The sequence below is a fragment of the Amphiura filiformis genome, chromosome 16 (genome assembly GCF_039555335.1).
Source record: "Amphiura filiformis chromosome 16, Afil_fr2py, whole genome shotgun sequence".
Classification (NCBI taxonomy): Eukaryota; Metazoa; Echinodermata; class Ophiuroidea; order Amphilepidida; family Amphiuridae; genus Amphiura; species Amphiura filiformis.
This window is the reverse complement of record NC_092643.1, coordinates 6,597,664-6,615,624: the sequence shown is the minus strand read 5'-3', so window position 1 is coordinate 6,615,624 and position 17,961 is coordinate 6,597,664. Positions and strand designations below refer to the sequence as shown.

General features: G+C 37.9%; 1 protein-coding gene across 1 annotated transcript in view; it reads left to right on the top strand.

Moving 5' to 3' along the window:
- The window catches only part of LOC140136350 (sodium-dependent noradrenaline transporter-like), a 42,477-nt gene extending 26,114 nt beyond the window's left edge, over positions 1–16,363 (top strand). Inside the window, exons 7-12 of the mRNA XM_072158081.1 lie at positions 9,102–9,226; positions 9,972–10,084; positions 12,232–12,463; positions 13,521–13,621; positions 14,694–14,864; positions 16,244–16,363. Of these exons, the coding sequence (XP_072014182.1) occupies positions 9,102–9,226; positions 9,972–10,084; positions 12,232–12,463; positions 13,521–13,621; positions 14,694–14,864; positions 16,244–16,363 (862 nt within the window). The remainder of the gene's footprint in view (positions 1–9,101; positions 9,227–9,971; positions 10,085–12,231; positions 12,464–13,520; positions 13,622–14,693; positions 14,865–16,243) is intronic.
- Positions 16,364–17,961: the final 1,598 nt, after the last annotated feature.

The following is a 17,961-nucleotide window of genomic DNA, read 5'->3' as shown; positions in this document are numbered from 1 at the left end:
TTAACTGCTTGACAAGTTTCTATAATGCTTCCTTTCAGAGATGCCCTCCTTACTAGTGACATTAACTGCTTGACAAGTTTCTATATGCTTTCTTTTAGAGATGCCCTCCTTACTAGTGGTATTAACTGCTTGACAAGATTGTATATGCTTCCTTTCAGAGATGCCCTCCTTACTAGTGATATTAACTGCTTGACAAGTTTCTATATGCTTTCTTTTAGAGATGCCCTCCTTACTAGTGGTATTAACTGCTTGACAAGTTTCTATATGCTTTCTTTCAGAGATGCCCTCCTTACTATAGAGGTATTAACTGCTTGACAAGTTTCTATATGCTTTCTTTCAGAGATGCCCTCCTTACTATAGAGGTATTAACTGCTTGACAAGTTTCTATATGCTTCCTTTCAGAGATGCCCTCCTTACTAGTGGTATTAACTGATTGACAAGTTTCTATATGCTTTCTTTCAGAGATGCCCTCCTTACTAGTGGTATTAACTGCTTGACAAGTTTCTATATGCTTTCTTTCAGAGATGCCCTCCTTACTAGTGGTATTAACTGATTGACAAGTTTCTATATGCTTTCTTTCAGAGATGCCCTCCTTACTAGTGGTATTAACTGATTGACAAGTTTCTATATGCTTTCTTTCAGAGATGCCCTCCTTACTAGTGGTATTAACTGCTTGACAAGTTTCTATATGCTTTCTTTCAGAGATGCCCTCCTTACTAGTGGTATTAACTGCTTGACAAGTTTCTATATGCTTTCTTTCAGAGATGCCCTCCTTACTAGTGGTATTAACTGCTTGACAAGTTCTATATGCTTTCTTTCAGAGATGCCCTCCTTACTAGTGGTATTGACAAGTTTCTATATGCTTTCTTTCAGAGATGCCCTCCTTACTAGTGGTATTAACTGCTTGACAAGTTTCTATATGCTTTCTTGCAGAGATGCCCTCCTTACTAGTGGTATTAACTGCTTGACAAGTTTCTATATGCTTTCTTTCAGAGATGCCCAAGTTTCTTACTAGTACTAGGTATTAACTGCTTGACAAGTTTCTATATGCTTCCTTTCAGAGATGCCCTTCTTACTAGTGGTATTAACTGCTTGACAAGTTTCTATATGCTTCCTTTCAGAGATGCCCTCCTTACTAGTGATATTAACTGCTTGACAAGTTTCTATATGCTTTCTTTCAGAGATGCCCTTCTTACTAGTGGTATTAACTGCTTGACAAGTTTCTATATGCTTCCTTTCAGAGATGCCCTTCTTACTAGTGGTATTAACTGCTTGACAAGTTTCTATATGCTTCCTTTCAGAGATGCCCTCCTTACTAGTGATATTAACTGCTTGACAAGTTTCTATATGCTTTCTTTCAGAGATGCCCTTCTTACTAGTGGTATTAACTGCTTGACAAGTTTCTATATGCTTCCTTTCAGAGATGCCCTTCTTACTAGTGGTATTAACTGCTTGACAAGTTTCTATATGCTTCCTTTCAGAGATGCCCTCCTTACTAGTGGTATTAACTGATTGACAAGTTTCTATATGCTTTCTTTCAGAGATGCCCTCCTTACTAGTGGTATTAACTGCTTGACAAGTTTCTATATGCTTTCTTTTAGAGATGCCCTCCTTACTAGTGATATTAACTGATTGACAAGTTTCTATATGCTTTCTTTCAGAGATGCCCTTCTTACTAGTGGTATTAACTGCTTGACAAGTTTCTATATGCTTCCTTTCAGAGATGCCCTTCTTACTAGTGGTATTAACTGCTTGACAAGTTTCTATATGCTTCCTTTCAGAGATGCCCTCCTTACTAGTGATATTAACTGCTTGACAAGTTTCTATATGCTTTCTTTTAGAGATGCCCTCCTTACTAGTGGTATTAACTGCTTGACAAGATTGTATATGCTTCCTTTCAGAGATGCCCTCCTTACTAGTGATATTAACTGCTTGACAAGTTTCTATATGCTTTCTTTTAGAGATGCCCTCCTTACTAGTGGTATTAACTGATTGACAAGTTTCTATATGCTTTCTTTTAGAGATGCCCTCTTACTAGTGGCATTAACTGCTTGACAAGTTTCTATATGCTTTCCTTAGAGATGCCCTCCTTACTAGTGGTATTAACTGCTTGACAAGTTTCTATATGCTTTCTTTCAGAGATGCCCTCCTTACTATAGAGGTATTAACTGCTTGACAAGTTTCTATATGCTTTCTTTCAGAGATGCCCTTCTTACTAGTGGTATTAACTGCTTGACAAGTTTCTATATGCTTCCTTTCAGAGATGCCCTCCTTACTAGTGATATTAACTGCTTGACAAGTTTCTATATGCTTTCTTTCAGAGATGCCCTCCTTACTAGTGGTATTAACTGCTTGACAAGTTTCTATATGCTTTCTTTTAGAGATGCCCTCCTTACTAGTGATATTAACTGATTGACAAGTTTCTATATGCTTTCTTTCAGAGATGCCCTTCTTACTAGTGGTATTAACTGCTTGACAAGTTTCTATATGCTTCCTTTCAGAGATGCCCTTCTTACTAGTGGTATTAACTGCTTGACAAGTTTCTATAATGCTTCCTTTCAGAGATGCCCTCCTTACTAGTGACATTAACTGCTTGACAAGTTTCTATATGCTTTCTTTTAGAGATGCCCTCCTTACTAGTGGTATTAACTGCTTGACAAGATTGTATATGCTTCCTTTCAGAGATGCCCTCCTTACTAGTGATATTAACTGCTTGACAAGTTTCTATATGCTTTCTTTTAGAGATGCCCTCCTTACTAGTGGTATTAACTGCTTGACAAGTTTCTATATGCTTTCTTTCAGAGATGCCCTCCTTACTATAGAGGTATTAACTGCTTGACAAGTTTCTATATGCTTTCTTTCAGAGATGCCCTCCTTACTATAGAGGTATTAACTGCTTGACAAGTTTCTATATGCTTCCTTTCAGAGATGCCCTCCTTACTAGTGGTATTAACTGATTGACAAGTTTCTATATGCTTTCTTTCAGAGATGCCCTCCTTACTAGTGGTATTAACTGCTTGACAAGTTTCTATATGCTTTCTTTCAGAGATGCCCTCCTTACTAGTGGTATTAACTGATTGACAAGTTTCTATATGCTTTCTTTCAGAGATGCCCTCCTTACTAGTGGTATTAACTGCTTGACAAGTTTCTATATGCTTTCTTTCAGAGATGCCCTCCTTACTAGTGGTATTAACTGATTGACAAGTTTCTATATGCTTTCTTTCAGAGATGCCCTCCTTACTAGTGGTATTAACTGCTTGACAAGTTTCTATATGCTTTCTTTCAGAGATGCCCTCCTTACTAGTGGTATTAACTGATTGACAAGTTTCTATATGCTTTCTTTCAGAGATGCCCTCCTTATTAGTGGTATTAACTGCTTGACAAGTTTCTATATGCTTTCTTTCAGAGATGCCCTCCTTACTAGTGGTATTAACTGATTGACAAGTTTCTATATGCTTTCTTTCAGAGATGCCCTCCTTACTAGTGGTATTAACTGCTTGACAAGTTTCTATATGCTTTCTTTTAGAGATGCCCTCCTTACTAGTGATATTAACTGATTGACAAGTTTCTATATGCTTTCTTTCAGAGATGCCCTTCTTACTAGTGGTATTAACTGCTTGACAAGTTTCTATATGCTTCCTTTCAGAGATGCCCTTCTTACTAGTGGTATTAACTGCTTGACAAGTTTCTATATGCTTCCTTTCAGAGATGCCCTCCTTACTAGTGATATTAACTGCTTGACAAGTTTCTATATGCTTTCTTTTAGAGATGCCCTCCTTACTAGTGGTATTAACTGCTTGACAAGATTGTATATGCTTCCTTTCAGAGATGCCCTCCTTACTAGTGATATTAACTGCTTGACAAGTTTCTATATGCTTTCTTTTAGAGATGCCCTCCTTACTAGTGGTATTAACTGATTGACAAGTTTCTATATGCTTTCTTTTAGAGATGCCCTCTTACTAGTGGCATTAACTGCTTGACAAGTTTCTATATGCTTTCCTTAGAGATGCCCTCCTTACTAGTGGTATTAACTGCTTGACAAGTTTCTATATGCTTTCTTTCAGAGATGCCCTCCTTACTAGTGGTATTAACTGCTTGACAAGTTTCTATATGCTTTCTTTCAGAGATGCCCTTCTTACTAGTGGTATTAACTGCTTGACAAGTTTCTATATGCTTCCTTTCAGAGATGCCCTCCTTACTAGTGATATTAACTGCTTGACAAGTTTCTATATGCTTTCTTTCAGAGATGCCCTCCTTACTAGTGGTATTAACTGCTTGACAAGTTTCTATATGCTTTCTTTTAGAGATGCCCTCCTTACTAGTGATATTAACTGATTGACAAGTTTCTATATGCTTTCTTTCAGAGATGCCCTTCTTACTAGTGGTATTAACTGCTTGACAAGTTTCTATATGCTTCCTTTCAGAGATGCCCTTCTTACTAGTGGTATTAACTGCTTGACAAGTTTCTATAATGCTTCCTTTCAGAGATGCCCTCCTTACTAGTGACATTAACTGCTTGACAAGTTTCTATATGCTTTCTTTTAGAGATGCCCTCCTTACTAGTGGTATTAACTGGTTGACAAGATTGTATATGCTTCCTTTCAGAGATGCCCTCCTTACTAGTGATATTAACTGCTTGACAAGTTTCTATATGCTTTCTTTTAGAGATGCCCTCCTTACTAGTGGTATTAACTGCTTGACAAGTTTCTATATGCTTTCTTTCAGAGATGCCCTCCTTACTATAGAGGTATTAACTGCTTGACAAGTTTCTATATGCTTTCTTTCAGAGATGCCCTCCTTACTATAGAGGTATTAACTGCTTGACAAGTTTCTATATGCTTCCTTTCAGAGATGCCCTCCTTACTAGTGGTATTAACTGATTGACAAGTTTCTATATGCTTTCTTTCAGAGATGCCCTCCTTACTAGTGGTATTAACTGATTGACAAGTTTCTATATGCTTTCTTTCAGAGATGCCCTCCTTACTAGTGGTATTAACTGCTTGACAAGTTTCTATATGCTTTCTTTCAGAGATGCCCTCCTTACTAGTGGTATTAACTGATTGACAAGTTTCTATATGCTTCAGAGATGCCTCCTTCAGAGAGTTTCTATATGCTTTCTTTCAGAGATCCCCTCCTTACTGGTGGTATTAACTGATTGACAAGTTTCTATATGCTTTCTTTCAGAGATGCCCTCCTTACTAGTGGTATTAACTGCTTGACAAGTTTCTATATGCTTTCTTTCAGAGATGCCCTCCTTACTAGTGGTATTAACTGATTGACAAGTTTCTATATGCTTTCTTTCAGAGATGCCCTCCTTACTAGTGGTATTAACTGCTTGACAAGTTTCTATATGCTTTCTTTCAGAGATGCCCTCCTTACTAGTGGTATTAACTGATTGACAAGTTTCTATATGCTTTCTTTCAGAGATGCCCTTCTTACTAGTGGTATTAACTGCTTGACAAGTTTCTATATGCTTCCTTTCAGAGATGCCCTTCTTACTAGTGGTATTAACTGCTTGACAAGTTTCTATAATGCTTCCTTTCAGAGATGCCCTCCTTACTAGTGACATTAACTGCTTGACAAGTTTCTATATGCTTTCTTTTAGAGATGCCCTCCTTACTAGTGGTATTAACTGGTTGACAAGATTGTATATGCTTCCTTTCAGAGATGCCCTCCTTACTAGTGATATTAACTGCTTGACAAGTTTCTATATGCTTTCTTTTAGAGATGCCCTCCTTACTAGTGGTATTAACTGCTTGACAAGTTTCTATATGCTTTCTTTCAGAGATGCCCTCCTTACTATAGAGGTATTAACTGCTTGACAAGTTTCTATATGCTTTCTTACAGAGATGCCCTCCTTACTATAGAGGTATTAACTGCTTGACAAGTTTCTATATGCTTCCTTTCAGAGATGCCCTCCTTACTAGTGGTATTAACTGATTGACAAGTTTCTATATGCTTTCTTTCAGAGATGCCCTCCTTACTAGTGGTATTAACTGCTTGACAAGTTTCTATATGCTTTCTTTCAGAGATGCCCTCCTTACTAGTGGTATTAACTGATTGACAAGTTTCTATATGCTTTCTTTCAGAGATGCCCTCCTTACTAGTGGTATTAACTGCTTGACAAGTTTCTATATGCTTTCTTTCAGAGATGCCCTCCTTACTAGTGGTATTAACTGATTGACAAGTTTCTATATGCTTTCTTTCAGAGATGCCCTCCTTACTAGTGGTATTAACTGCTTGACAAGTTTCTATATGCTTTCTTTCAGAGATGCCCTCCTTACTAGTGGTATTAACTGATTGACAAGTTTCTATATGCTTTCTTTCAGAGATGCCCTCCTTACTAGTGGTATTAACTGCTTGACAAGTTTCTATATGCTTTCTTTCAGAGATGCCCTCCTTACTAGTGGTATTAACTGATTGACAAGTTTCTATATGCTTTCTTTCAGAGATGCCCTCCTTACTAGTGGTATTAACTGCTTGACAAGTTTCTATATGCTTTCTTTCAGAGATGCCCTCCTTACTAGTGGTATTAACTGATTGACAAGTTTCTATATGCTTTCTTTCAGAGATGCCCTTCTTACTAGTGGTATTAACTGCTTGACAAGTTTCTATATGCTTCCTTTCAGAGATGCCCTTCTTACTAGTGGTATTAACTGCTTGACAAGTTTCTATAATGCTTCCTTTCAGAGATGCCCTCCTTACTAGTGACATTAACTGCTTGACAAGTTTCTATATGCTTTCTTTTAGAGATGCCCTCCTTACTAGTGGTATTAACTGCTTGACAAGATTGTATATGCTTCCTTTCAGAGATGCCCTCCTTACTAGTGATATTAACTGCTTGACAAGTTTCTATATGCTTTCTTTTAGAGATGCCCTCCTTACTAGTGATATTAACTGCTTGACAAGTTTCTATATGCTTTCTTTCAGAGATGCCCTCCTTACTATAGAGGTATTAACTGCTTGACAAGTTTCTATATGCTTTCTTTCAGAGATGCCCTCCTTACTATAGAGGTATTAACTGCTTGACAAGTTTCTATATGCTTCCTTTCAGAGATGCCCTCCTTACTAGTGGTATTAACTGATTGACAAGTTTCTATATGCTTTCTTTCAGAGATGCCCTCCTTACTAGTGGTATTAACTGCTTGACAAGTTTCTATATGCTTTCTTTCAGAGATGCCCTCCTTACTAGTGGTATTAACTGATTGACAAGTTTCTATATGCTTTCTTTCAGAGATGCCCTCCTTACTAGTGGTATTAACTGCTTGACAAGTTTCTATATGCTTTCTTTCAGAGATGCCCTCCTTACTAGTGGTATTAACTGATTGACAAGTTTCTATATGCTTTCTTTCAGAGATGCCCTCCTTACTAGTGGTATTAACTGCTTGACAAGTTTCTATATGCTTTCTTTCAGAGATGCCCTCCTTACTAGTGGTATTAACTGATTGACAAGTTTCTATATGCTTTCTTTCAGAGATGCCCTCCTTACTAGTGGTATTAACTGCTTGACAAGTTTCTATATGCTTTCTTTCAGAGATGCCCTCCTTACTAGTGGTATTAACTGATTGACAAGTTTCTATATGCTTTCTTTCAGAGATGCCCTCCTTACTAGTGGTATTAACTGATTGACAAGTTTCTATATGCTTTCTTTTAGAGATGCCCTCCTTACTAGTGGTATTAAGTGATTGACAAGTTTCTATATGCTTTCTTTCAGAGATGCCCTCCTTACTAGTGGTATTAACTTATTGACAAGTTTCTATATGCTTTCTTTCAGAGATGCCCTCCTTACTAGTGGTATTAACTGATTGACAAGTTTCTATATGCTTCCTTTCAGAGATGCCCTCCTTACTAGTGGTATTAACTGCTTGACAAGTTTCTGTATGCTTTCTTTTTGAGATGCCCTCCTTACTAGTGATATTAACTGATTGACAAGTTTCTATATGCTTTCTTTTAGAGATGCCCTCCTTACTAGTGGTATTAACTGCTTGACAAGATTGTATATGCTTCCTTTCAGAGATGCCCTCCTTACTAGTGATATTAACTGCTTGACAAGTTTCTATATGCTTTCTTTTAGAGATGCCCTCCTTACTAGTGGTATTAACTGATTGACAAGTTTCTATATGCTTTCTTTTAGAGATGCCCTCTTACTAGTGGCATTAACTGCTTGACAAGTTTCTATATGCTTTCTTTTAGAGATGCCCTCCTTACTAGTGGTATTAACTGCTTGACAAGTTTCTATATGCTTTCTTTCAGAGATGCCCTCCTTACTATAGAGGTATTAACTGCTTGACAAGTTTCTATATGCTTTCTTTCAGAGATGCCCTCCTTACTATAGAGGTATTAACTGCTTGAAAAGTTTCTATATGCTTTCTTTCAGAAACGCCCTCCTTACTAGAGCTATTAAATGCTTGACAAGTTTCTATATGCTTTCTTTCAGAGATGCCCTCCTTACTATAGAGGTATTAACTGCTTGACATGTTTCTATATGCTTTCTTTCAGAGATGCCCTCCTTACTATAGAGGTATTAACTGCTTGAAAAGTTTCTATATGCTTTCTTTCAGAAATGCCCTCCTTACTAGAGCTATTAACTGCTTGAAAAGTTTCTATATGCTTTCTTTCAGAGATGCCCTCCTTACTAGTGATATTAACTGCTTGACAAGTTTCTATATACTTCCTTTCAGAGATGCCCTCTTTACTAGTGGTATTAACTGCAAGACAAGTTTCTATATACTTTCTTTCAGAGATGCCCTCCTTACTAGTGATATTAACTGCTTGACAAGTTTCTATATGCTTTCTTTCAGAGATGCCCTCCTTACTAGTGGTATTAACTGCTTGACAAGTTTCTATATGCTTTCTTTCAGAGATGCCCTCCTTACTAGTGATATTAACTGCTTGACAAGTTTCTATATGCTTTCTTTCAGAGATGCCCTCCTTGCTAGTGATATTAACTGCTTGACAAGTTTCTATATGCTTTCTTTCAGAGATGCCCTCCTTACTAGTGGTATTAACTGCTTGACAAGTTTCTATATGCTTTCTTTCAGAGATGGCCTCCTTACTAGTGGTATTAACCGCTTGACAAGTTTCTATATGCTTTCTTTCAGAGATGCCCTCCTTACTAGTGGTATTAACTGCGTGACAAGTTTCTTCTCTGGATTTGCTATATTTGCCGTATTAGGATATATGTCAGAAAAACTTAACAGACCTATTGAAGAAGTAGCTACTGATGGTATGTTACGTGGATGGGGATGGCATGTTACGTGGGTGGGGTTGTAGGGTGTGTGTGTGAGGGAGGGATGCGCGTATGTTTCGGGGAAGGTGGGTGTACGTGCATGATGAGAGAAAACGGACAGGAAAAAAGTCTTAACTGCAGCCTTGGTAAGGCAACACATCTTATTTGGGCCTGTACCACGATCGGTGTCCGGTTAGGTACCGATAAATAAAAAACGAAAGCACTATGTAAATGTTCAGGATGAAAAGAGCCATCGGTATACCTATCAGGGCACCGATAATGCTATGGGACCAAAAAGTAAATGTTGTGCCTAAAGACTGCTAATAATGTTGTCTTTCCTGATTCAACAATAACCTTTTTTTGTATAAAATTTATTAGGCTCTCGTTATGCTGAGGTGTGAGAGGTATGTGCTTTTAGTGGGTGCTGGGAGAACGTGGTGCTGGTGTGTATTTGTGTAGGGTCTGATACTGGTCTGATGAAGAGCGACCGAAGATCGGTTGGATCGTTGGACTTTCTTGGTCACAGGGGGCTATATTACTGGTTCGCTTATGGTTCACCACTTGAAAGGACTTGACTGGACTTTCTCGGTTATTGCGAGGGCTCTGATCAAGATCTATGGGAGGGATGAGTGTATGGGTAGGGTGTGGGTAGGGCGTGTGTGGCCATATAATAGTAGGGATCTGGTATTGGCGATGGGTGAGTTTAATTTAAATTGATGATTAATTTTATCATCCAACCCAGGTCCCGGTCTTGTGTTCATTGTCTACCCAGAAGCCATTGCGACTCTCCCAGGTTCAACTGCATGGGCAATACTATTCTACATTATGCTTATTACATTGGGATTAGATAGCTCGGTAAGTTTAATAAGCCCAATCCGGTTTTTGCGAGCGGTTTTGGACCACTTTGACCTCTGACATATCGGGGAAATTACTGTAATTATTATTAATTAATTTATTTTTGTCATAATGTTATACCATTAAAATATTTAAATAATTAATTTATAAGTTAACAATGTTTTGTGGGTTTGTTATAATTCTTGTAAAACATTTTGGATTATATTTTGTACGCTCAATTTTTTTTTCTGAATTTTCCCAATAGGTCAGAGGGTAAAGTGTCCCAAAACTACAAAAACTGTCCTACAATGCATTACACACTGCCGATGCCGATTTGGCTTTATATTGCGATAGTGTTTATGTTTCTAGAATATTATAGAGTGACGCTATAACTTATAAAATATTTAGTATTCCAATTTTATACAGAAGTCGGTCTCCCATATGTCTGAATACTAGTATCCCCGAGGTCTCCTGACATCCAGTCCCGACACTGTCTGCATCTGAGACGAATATTCGTCTCAGGTCTGCATGCATGGTTAGAGCACGTTCCCTGCCCCTTCACTTGTCGCTCTGAACCCGAAGGGGTGGTTGCTTTGCCCGCGAGTAACCAGTGCAATTTTTACTGCACCACTTGAATTTTTATGAGCTAATTGAGCAGTTACGTTAAAGATACTGAAGCAATATAGCGCATTATTTGGTAAGCATTTTCTTCATGTCGATACAAAATAATATCATAGACTGGGAATGAGACAATATTAACATACATTTAAGCTTGGGGTTGCTTTGGGGTTGAAGTTGTACCAAAATAGAAATCATTTCGGCGACAGCCAATCTATTTTTAGTTTTGGAATATGCGACTGATCAATCAAGTGGAGCCACGAGCCTTTGAATATTCAAGAAATGTAATGGTAGCGCATTTTGTTTCTCTTTATTCAAAAACATTTACAGCAAAGTGTTTTTTGCTCTTAGTGGATCCTCCGAATTTTCATATGGAGCTTTGACCTTTCACGATCTCGTGGACAGTGGCGTAGCGTGGGTCATTCTATGGGTGGGGGGGGGGGGCACCGTCCATGATGGGGGACACCAGGTCTGATGGGGGAAACAATTAAGCCACTGCTCGTGGAGGCCTGTCACCAAAACAAGCTGATTCCAAGTTTGAGTTAAATTCAAGCGATTCATAGCAAAAGCCAAAACACAATGGACTGACATATGTGATGCGATCAAGCAAAATCAGCCGGAACTAGGAAATAATGATTTTGAGATATAGCCAAACAAAGGCAATATTTCCTTTTGTTTCCTCTTGTTTTGGAAACTCTTTAATTGCTCATATCTCTGGAACTAGTTGTTTAATTTCAATGGGGTTCTCTGCAAAATGAAGCTTTTTAAATGCTTTTTACTATCCCATAAGAAACTGACAAATTAATAGTTCCCAGTTCCGACTGATTTTCGTGATCGCATCACATATGAGCTTTGTGTGTTACAATTAAAACTTAAAGACATACGAAATTAACAAGTGTCGGCGCAAAATCCAGATAAAAATAAATTGGAGACAAAAGCTTTTTTCTGATACCAAAATCAGGCGGTACAGGACACGCGTCTTGTGCTGTGCGAGTTTGACGAACATTAACTAGTCTGAAAACCCGTTCAGAATAGACGGTTATCAATTACAAATTGAAAAACAACATACTTAATCATACAGTGGGGCTCGTTGTCGAGCTCCAGCGATTTTAGAATAACACAGTTTGTTTTGACAACACATAACACATTCTAGAATTGTTTGTGAAGATTTCATGAATACGCGTCCACGTCAAAATCGCGATATATCATCCGACCTCCCTGACAAAAATCTGTTCAAGTTTTGATGAAGTAAAATGTGTGACGAGACTGTCGATCGGGTCACGCCCCTTAACCCCCAGAGCACTACATGCCGATCTAACATTGCCTCTGATTGGTCAATTATATGATACCTTCACTTTAATCACCAATCAGAATGGAGCTTTGCAAATAATTCACCCCATTTTTTTTGCGTGGTGAAATTATTTTAACAATGTTGCTGATTGGGCCAATTGATAATGAAAACCTCTTTTGGCCAATCGGTAAGTCGTTCTCATGGGCTTAAACTATAAAATCTGTTTTAATTTCCTACTCATTTGTGTTTTGCTTGACAGTTTGGTGGTATGGAAGCAGTTATCACAGGCCTCACAGATGAGTTTCCAAATAGTTTCAAGAACCGACGCGAGTGGGTCGCTACCGGCGTGGTAGGGTCAGTCTTCTTATTCGGCTTATTCAATGTCACGTACGGAGGACTGTATGTTCTGACTTTAGAAGACACGCACTTTGCTGGCACGGCATTGTTGTTTGCTGTTACTGTTGAAGTTATAGCAATATCATGGTTTTATGGTGAGTAAGAAAGGACTAAAGAAAGGTCGACAGAAGTAAATAAACAAATAAATAAATAAATAAATAAGTAAATATGGGGAGGGAGGGGAGATGGGGAGAATGGGAGAGGGAGAGATAGAAAATAAGAAAGACAGACAGATAGAGCGACATCACAGACAGACAGAAATAGAAGGGGTGGAAGGAAGGAAGGAAGGAAAAAAAGAATGGTGACTGAAATAGGTAGGATAATCAAAGTAGCCCATTTAAAAAAATTAAATTTAAATAGAACGAAAAATGAAAGAGCGCTAAATGGTATACTAGATGTAGTTTCTAATTTTGCGAATATTTTAAAACGGGCAAAAACATAATAGTTTGGCATGTTTTCTGACAATAACAATCATGAAATTGGTAATTGTCCCAAATATGAATTGAATATTGAAAATTGTGAAGATAATAATTATTATGATAACAAATAACATTAATGTTATAACACGTACAATAATACGACAACGGATAAACCCGGGGGGTCACTCCCATTGTGGCCTGTACACCATCCGCGATAATCAACTTTGAAAAGCACCCTAAACAAGGATTTAACCCTTGGCTAAAACGACACCCTAAACAGGGATTTCATTCCTAACATCAAATTTCATACCCTAAATTTCATTTCCGCGTATTTAGAAATTGCCATTTTGCTACCCTTTTTCCAATTTTTCATGTTTTTGACACCCTAAACGCGATACGCGCGTATCGTGCCTACCACGAAAAACGACCCTTTTACGCGTTTTCATTATCGCGGATGGTGTACAGGCCACAATGGGAGTGACCCCCGGGGATAAACGCAGTGGTGTAGCCAGCCTTTTAGTGTGGGGGAAAAACCAAATTTTCGTCCCCATTTGTCAATTTTAATGACATTTTACTCTTTGCCGTCCACATTTTTCTGTGGTTGAGGTACTAAATTTCCACCCCAGCTACGCCACTGGATAAGCGAAACATATCAATAGTTTCAAGTAAAGTGAACAAGTTGCTGATAGCCTTTTACACAGTCTTGATCGCTGATACAATTCTTACTTTTCAGGTCTAAACCACTTCACTGCAAATGTGAAGGAAATGCTCGGTTTTAGTCCTGGTCCTTGGTGGAGGTTTTGTTGGAAAATTGCTGCCCCTGTATTTTTAATAGTAAGTATTTTTTGTTCTTAATTTAAATATCCATGCTAATGCCACGTTACATACCACTAAAAGCTACATCGTGAAGATATAGTCAAACACACAGCTATTATAAACGTGTTGAGGTGACGATCGTAACGTATGTAGCAGACCTTAAACTTGTTGGGATTTTTTTCCAAATAATTCAAAAGATACTTAAACCTATGGTCTATATCCACTCTATATTGATCACTTAAAATAATTAGAATATGGAGATACTACTCAGTTAAAAACAATTAAAACAATGCCATGTTAAATCAAAAACTATCACAAGAATGTAACTCATTCAAGAATGTCAAAAACGTTTGGCTTGCAACACTGATATTTGAAGCAAATATAATAACAATGTGGTCTTTCCTGCTTCAGAATTTCCTCACAAAACAAATGTACACACTGAGATAAATGTAATAATCGTCTTTCGCATGTTGCACTGCTGTGTGTGAAGCAAATCTAATAACAATGTAGTCTTTCCTGCTTCAGGAATTCCTCACAAAACTAATGTACACACACATTGGTGCCCCCCCCCCGCCCGTTCGACCAAACACACCCCACGCAGGCATACACCTCATCCTTACACAAACACCCCTTCCACAAACACATCACACCCACACGAAGTAAAACATACCATTATACAGCAGTGTTCAACATGTACTAGACAAATTTGATACTAATGTATGAAATATTTAACTTTCCACAGTTCGGAACACCTTGCAAAATAATATCTCACATGCACCCTGTCATAAACAATCCATGCAATGATACTTGGCTTATCAAACTTTATAATACACTCAAACACACGCTAGCTTGTTCGCACACCCCCACACCCCAAACTCGCCTATACCCTACAAATACACACCCCCCACATGAAAGCAAAATACCCACCATAATAATTCAACTGTGATAGTAATGTTGATTTTCCATAGGTCGGATCACCTATCAAAACTAGATATTGTAATAATTGCTTTGTTCAGGTCAAAGTTTTACTTAAATGAACCATTTTAGGATTCATTTCTCATGTAACCGGTTTTTCTCATCTATTTTGCAGTTTATCTTTTTGGTAAGCCTTATTTTAAGTGTGCCACTAACCCTTGATGACTACGTTTATCCCACATGGGCCAATATAGTAGGCTGGTTGCTTACGATATCGTCGATGATATGCGTACCTATGTATGCGGTATATGAACTAGCGAAAGCGGAAGGCGAGAGTTTTAAAGAAGTAAGTCTGAGCACAGATTATGATAGAAGGACTAAGAAGGTTCTTTCTATAATCTGTGGTCTAAGCTAATATAACCTACTCCAGGGCAGTATCAATTGAGTAGTCAATTTGAGTTAAGGTTGTTTTTATATAGATCAATCCTTTCGTTAGGTATATTTTGAGAAAATCAAAGCCAATTGGTGGTAAGGTCCTTTTATTTAATTTTTTCGAAGTCCGTTTTGTCACGCTGTATTTATATATGAGATTGTTTTTTAGAAAGTTTCCGGGTTATGTCTATTGACACAAAAGCAAATCACTGTCATGGGTTGTTGCGATTGCATAAGGGTGTTTCTGGTTTCTGACATTACTATTTTAGTATTCACGTACTTACTAATATGATTGTCGCAGTGATGATACTGCTAATTTATAAAAAAATTTGGTACTAAGAATGATCTTTTCAAAAAATATATTGGATGCGCTGCTTTTAGTGAACATGATGCTACCTACATCACTGCTTTAATATGCTTAACGTTTTGTGTGCATTCAGTTTGGGAGCCTAAGTAAATGTTTTACTAGTATTATCATGATTATTAATTAAGACCCACTGCTAACGACAAGGCATGTTAGTGCGTGTAATTATATATTGACTGCTCAGTGCCAGAAGTGGGTAAGTGCAATAGCTGCCCTGTGACCATTTGACAAAATACACACAGTATTTTGTACTCATCTACATATGGCAGCTACACATGGCAGCTATTGCACTTACCTACTTCTGGCACTGAGCAGTCGATATGCTAATAAACATTCATGAGGAGTTTTCAACCGGGGTTTTCAACAGTTGTATGCACAGTCCACATGTATGTTGCGTTAACAGTTTTCACCACCATGAGCATGTAACATTAAAATCAATGTTTCGTGACAAGAAATTCATTAGCACGAGACTTGGAGATGTTTAATGTATTCCTATCAAACAACATCCGCGACAACATCAATGTTGTAAAATTGGGCACGATGGTATAACATGATGACATGACCGTATCCTATCCGTTACACTTTACACATAGCAAAATGTGAAACTCGCTTCCAATAACTTGGAGGTATTTTTGTACCCATTTTACCTATTCTGGTAAACGACAACGAAATTTCAGCTTAATTTCAACTTCCCATCAAAAGTGGGGACGACAATAGGAGCACAAAGAATCCAATTTTACAAGACTCACAGTTTTAACTCAAAGTTTTCTTTTGATACAATATAATGAAAGACAGAGATAAAAAGACTAATTGCGTCTGGGCAAAGGCGCGCCGTGATTGGTTACCGACCTGCGCAGTACGGCATTTTCTGTCCAGTTGTCAGAATTTCAGACGCGAACTAGTCTTCTTATGTCTGTCTTTCATTATAGAAATTCCTGTACAGCATAACTCCTGTTGAAGATCGATGTTCATTGGCAAAAGGTGACGACAGCACACGATCAGAGGTGAGAAAATTACTAGTATTCATGGCTCCATTATTTCTAACTTAAAGAGGGACTGGGTTGACCAGGCAAACTTTCAAGGGTAACCCAATTAAGTAGGCTTAAAATATAATCAAGCCAATGTTTAGTTATTGTTCACCTCTATACCAACAAACTTTACACAGCTCCTAACTTAATGTGTTTTCCAGATATTTATAGCGGCCTTTAAGGAACGAGTGTTGGTGGCTCACTTCCATCAGACCGTGCGAGAAATAGCATGGACGAATACGTGCGTTATGGAAATAGTGAACAGACTTCGAACCTAATACCTAAAAATCTTCTGTTCTTCTCCAGTGTGCTTCTGTGGCTCAATTGGCAGAGCGTCGTGCTACTTGGTCGCCGGCTCGAATCCGGCTAGAGGCACTGGTTTTTTTCAACGTTTATGTGCGCTGGCTGCTCTGGGTAAAGATTAAGATTTGTTCAGTGCACAGACTTGGAAATAAGCATGATCCAGGTGGGGCCTCAGGTTAATGAATGCATATGGGAAAGCATTGGACTCATGCGTCCTGAGTTGATGCGTCCAATGTACGAGTCACTCAGGGGTGGGGTGGGGTGGTCGCGTCAACATCATCCGCTCAAGTACATTATTATTTATCCCTTGTTGCTGGAGAGATTAGTATGTCCAAGCTTGTCCAATCTCTCGAGCAACAATGATAATTTAATGCAGTTTTATATTATTCTTTTTCATACACGACAAAGAACTTCTGCACTTGAGTGTTCGCGCAAATTGTCGAATTTAGATTAGGTAAAAAGAAAAAAATCATGCTGCGAGTCAGTCTAGGTAATGTGAATTTGGATTATCATTTCAGATGTAAGATTTTTGATAGCATCATCCCAGACAGAAATATACAACACTGACACATAAAGATTAATCAGGGATTCTAGCATTTTCGCCTCGTGTACCCTTTACATAGGTCATGCATAATGCAACGAATACAAGCAAGCAAGAATAAATAGCAGAATATAACCAGTTTTAATTAAGTTATTGATTTAATAACAGCGGAAGTATGCAGTAAGGAGTGATCAAACTCATTATGGATTACTTAACACGAAATACATTATATCACTGATTGAATAGATCGTGTCACGTGGTCTCTCATGATGATATTATTAATTAAAAAGTACACGTGCACTCTCCGTGATTAGCTATCTGAAGCAATACGTATGTTCTATTTTAAATTATGATTGATACCCTTCCGGGGATTTATATAAAACTACACTATCTTGCATGATAAATCATAAAATGATACACAATAAGAAATATTAATATAAGTTTAAATCACAATATTGTTACGAGTCGTACTTGACTCAAGGCCAAAATCACCTTTTACCCGAACTCACACGAATGCACAACACAAATACACTGTTTGATTATGCTAACAAAATCTAAGTCTTTAATTGAAAGTACGTTACTATTGGTACAATATATGACAACAATGCACATACACAATAATCAAATATAATCACTCTTTATCTATTTAGTACTTAGCCAGCATTCTTCTTCTTGGTGATCATAAAGTTCTTGCAATGTTCTGGACGACTGCTGTAATATATCCTTATTCATTTGTCCTGCGAAAATCAGCGAAGTCCTTTGTACACTTGCATTG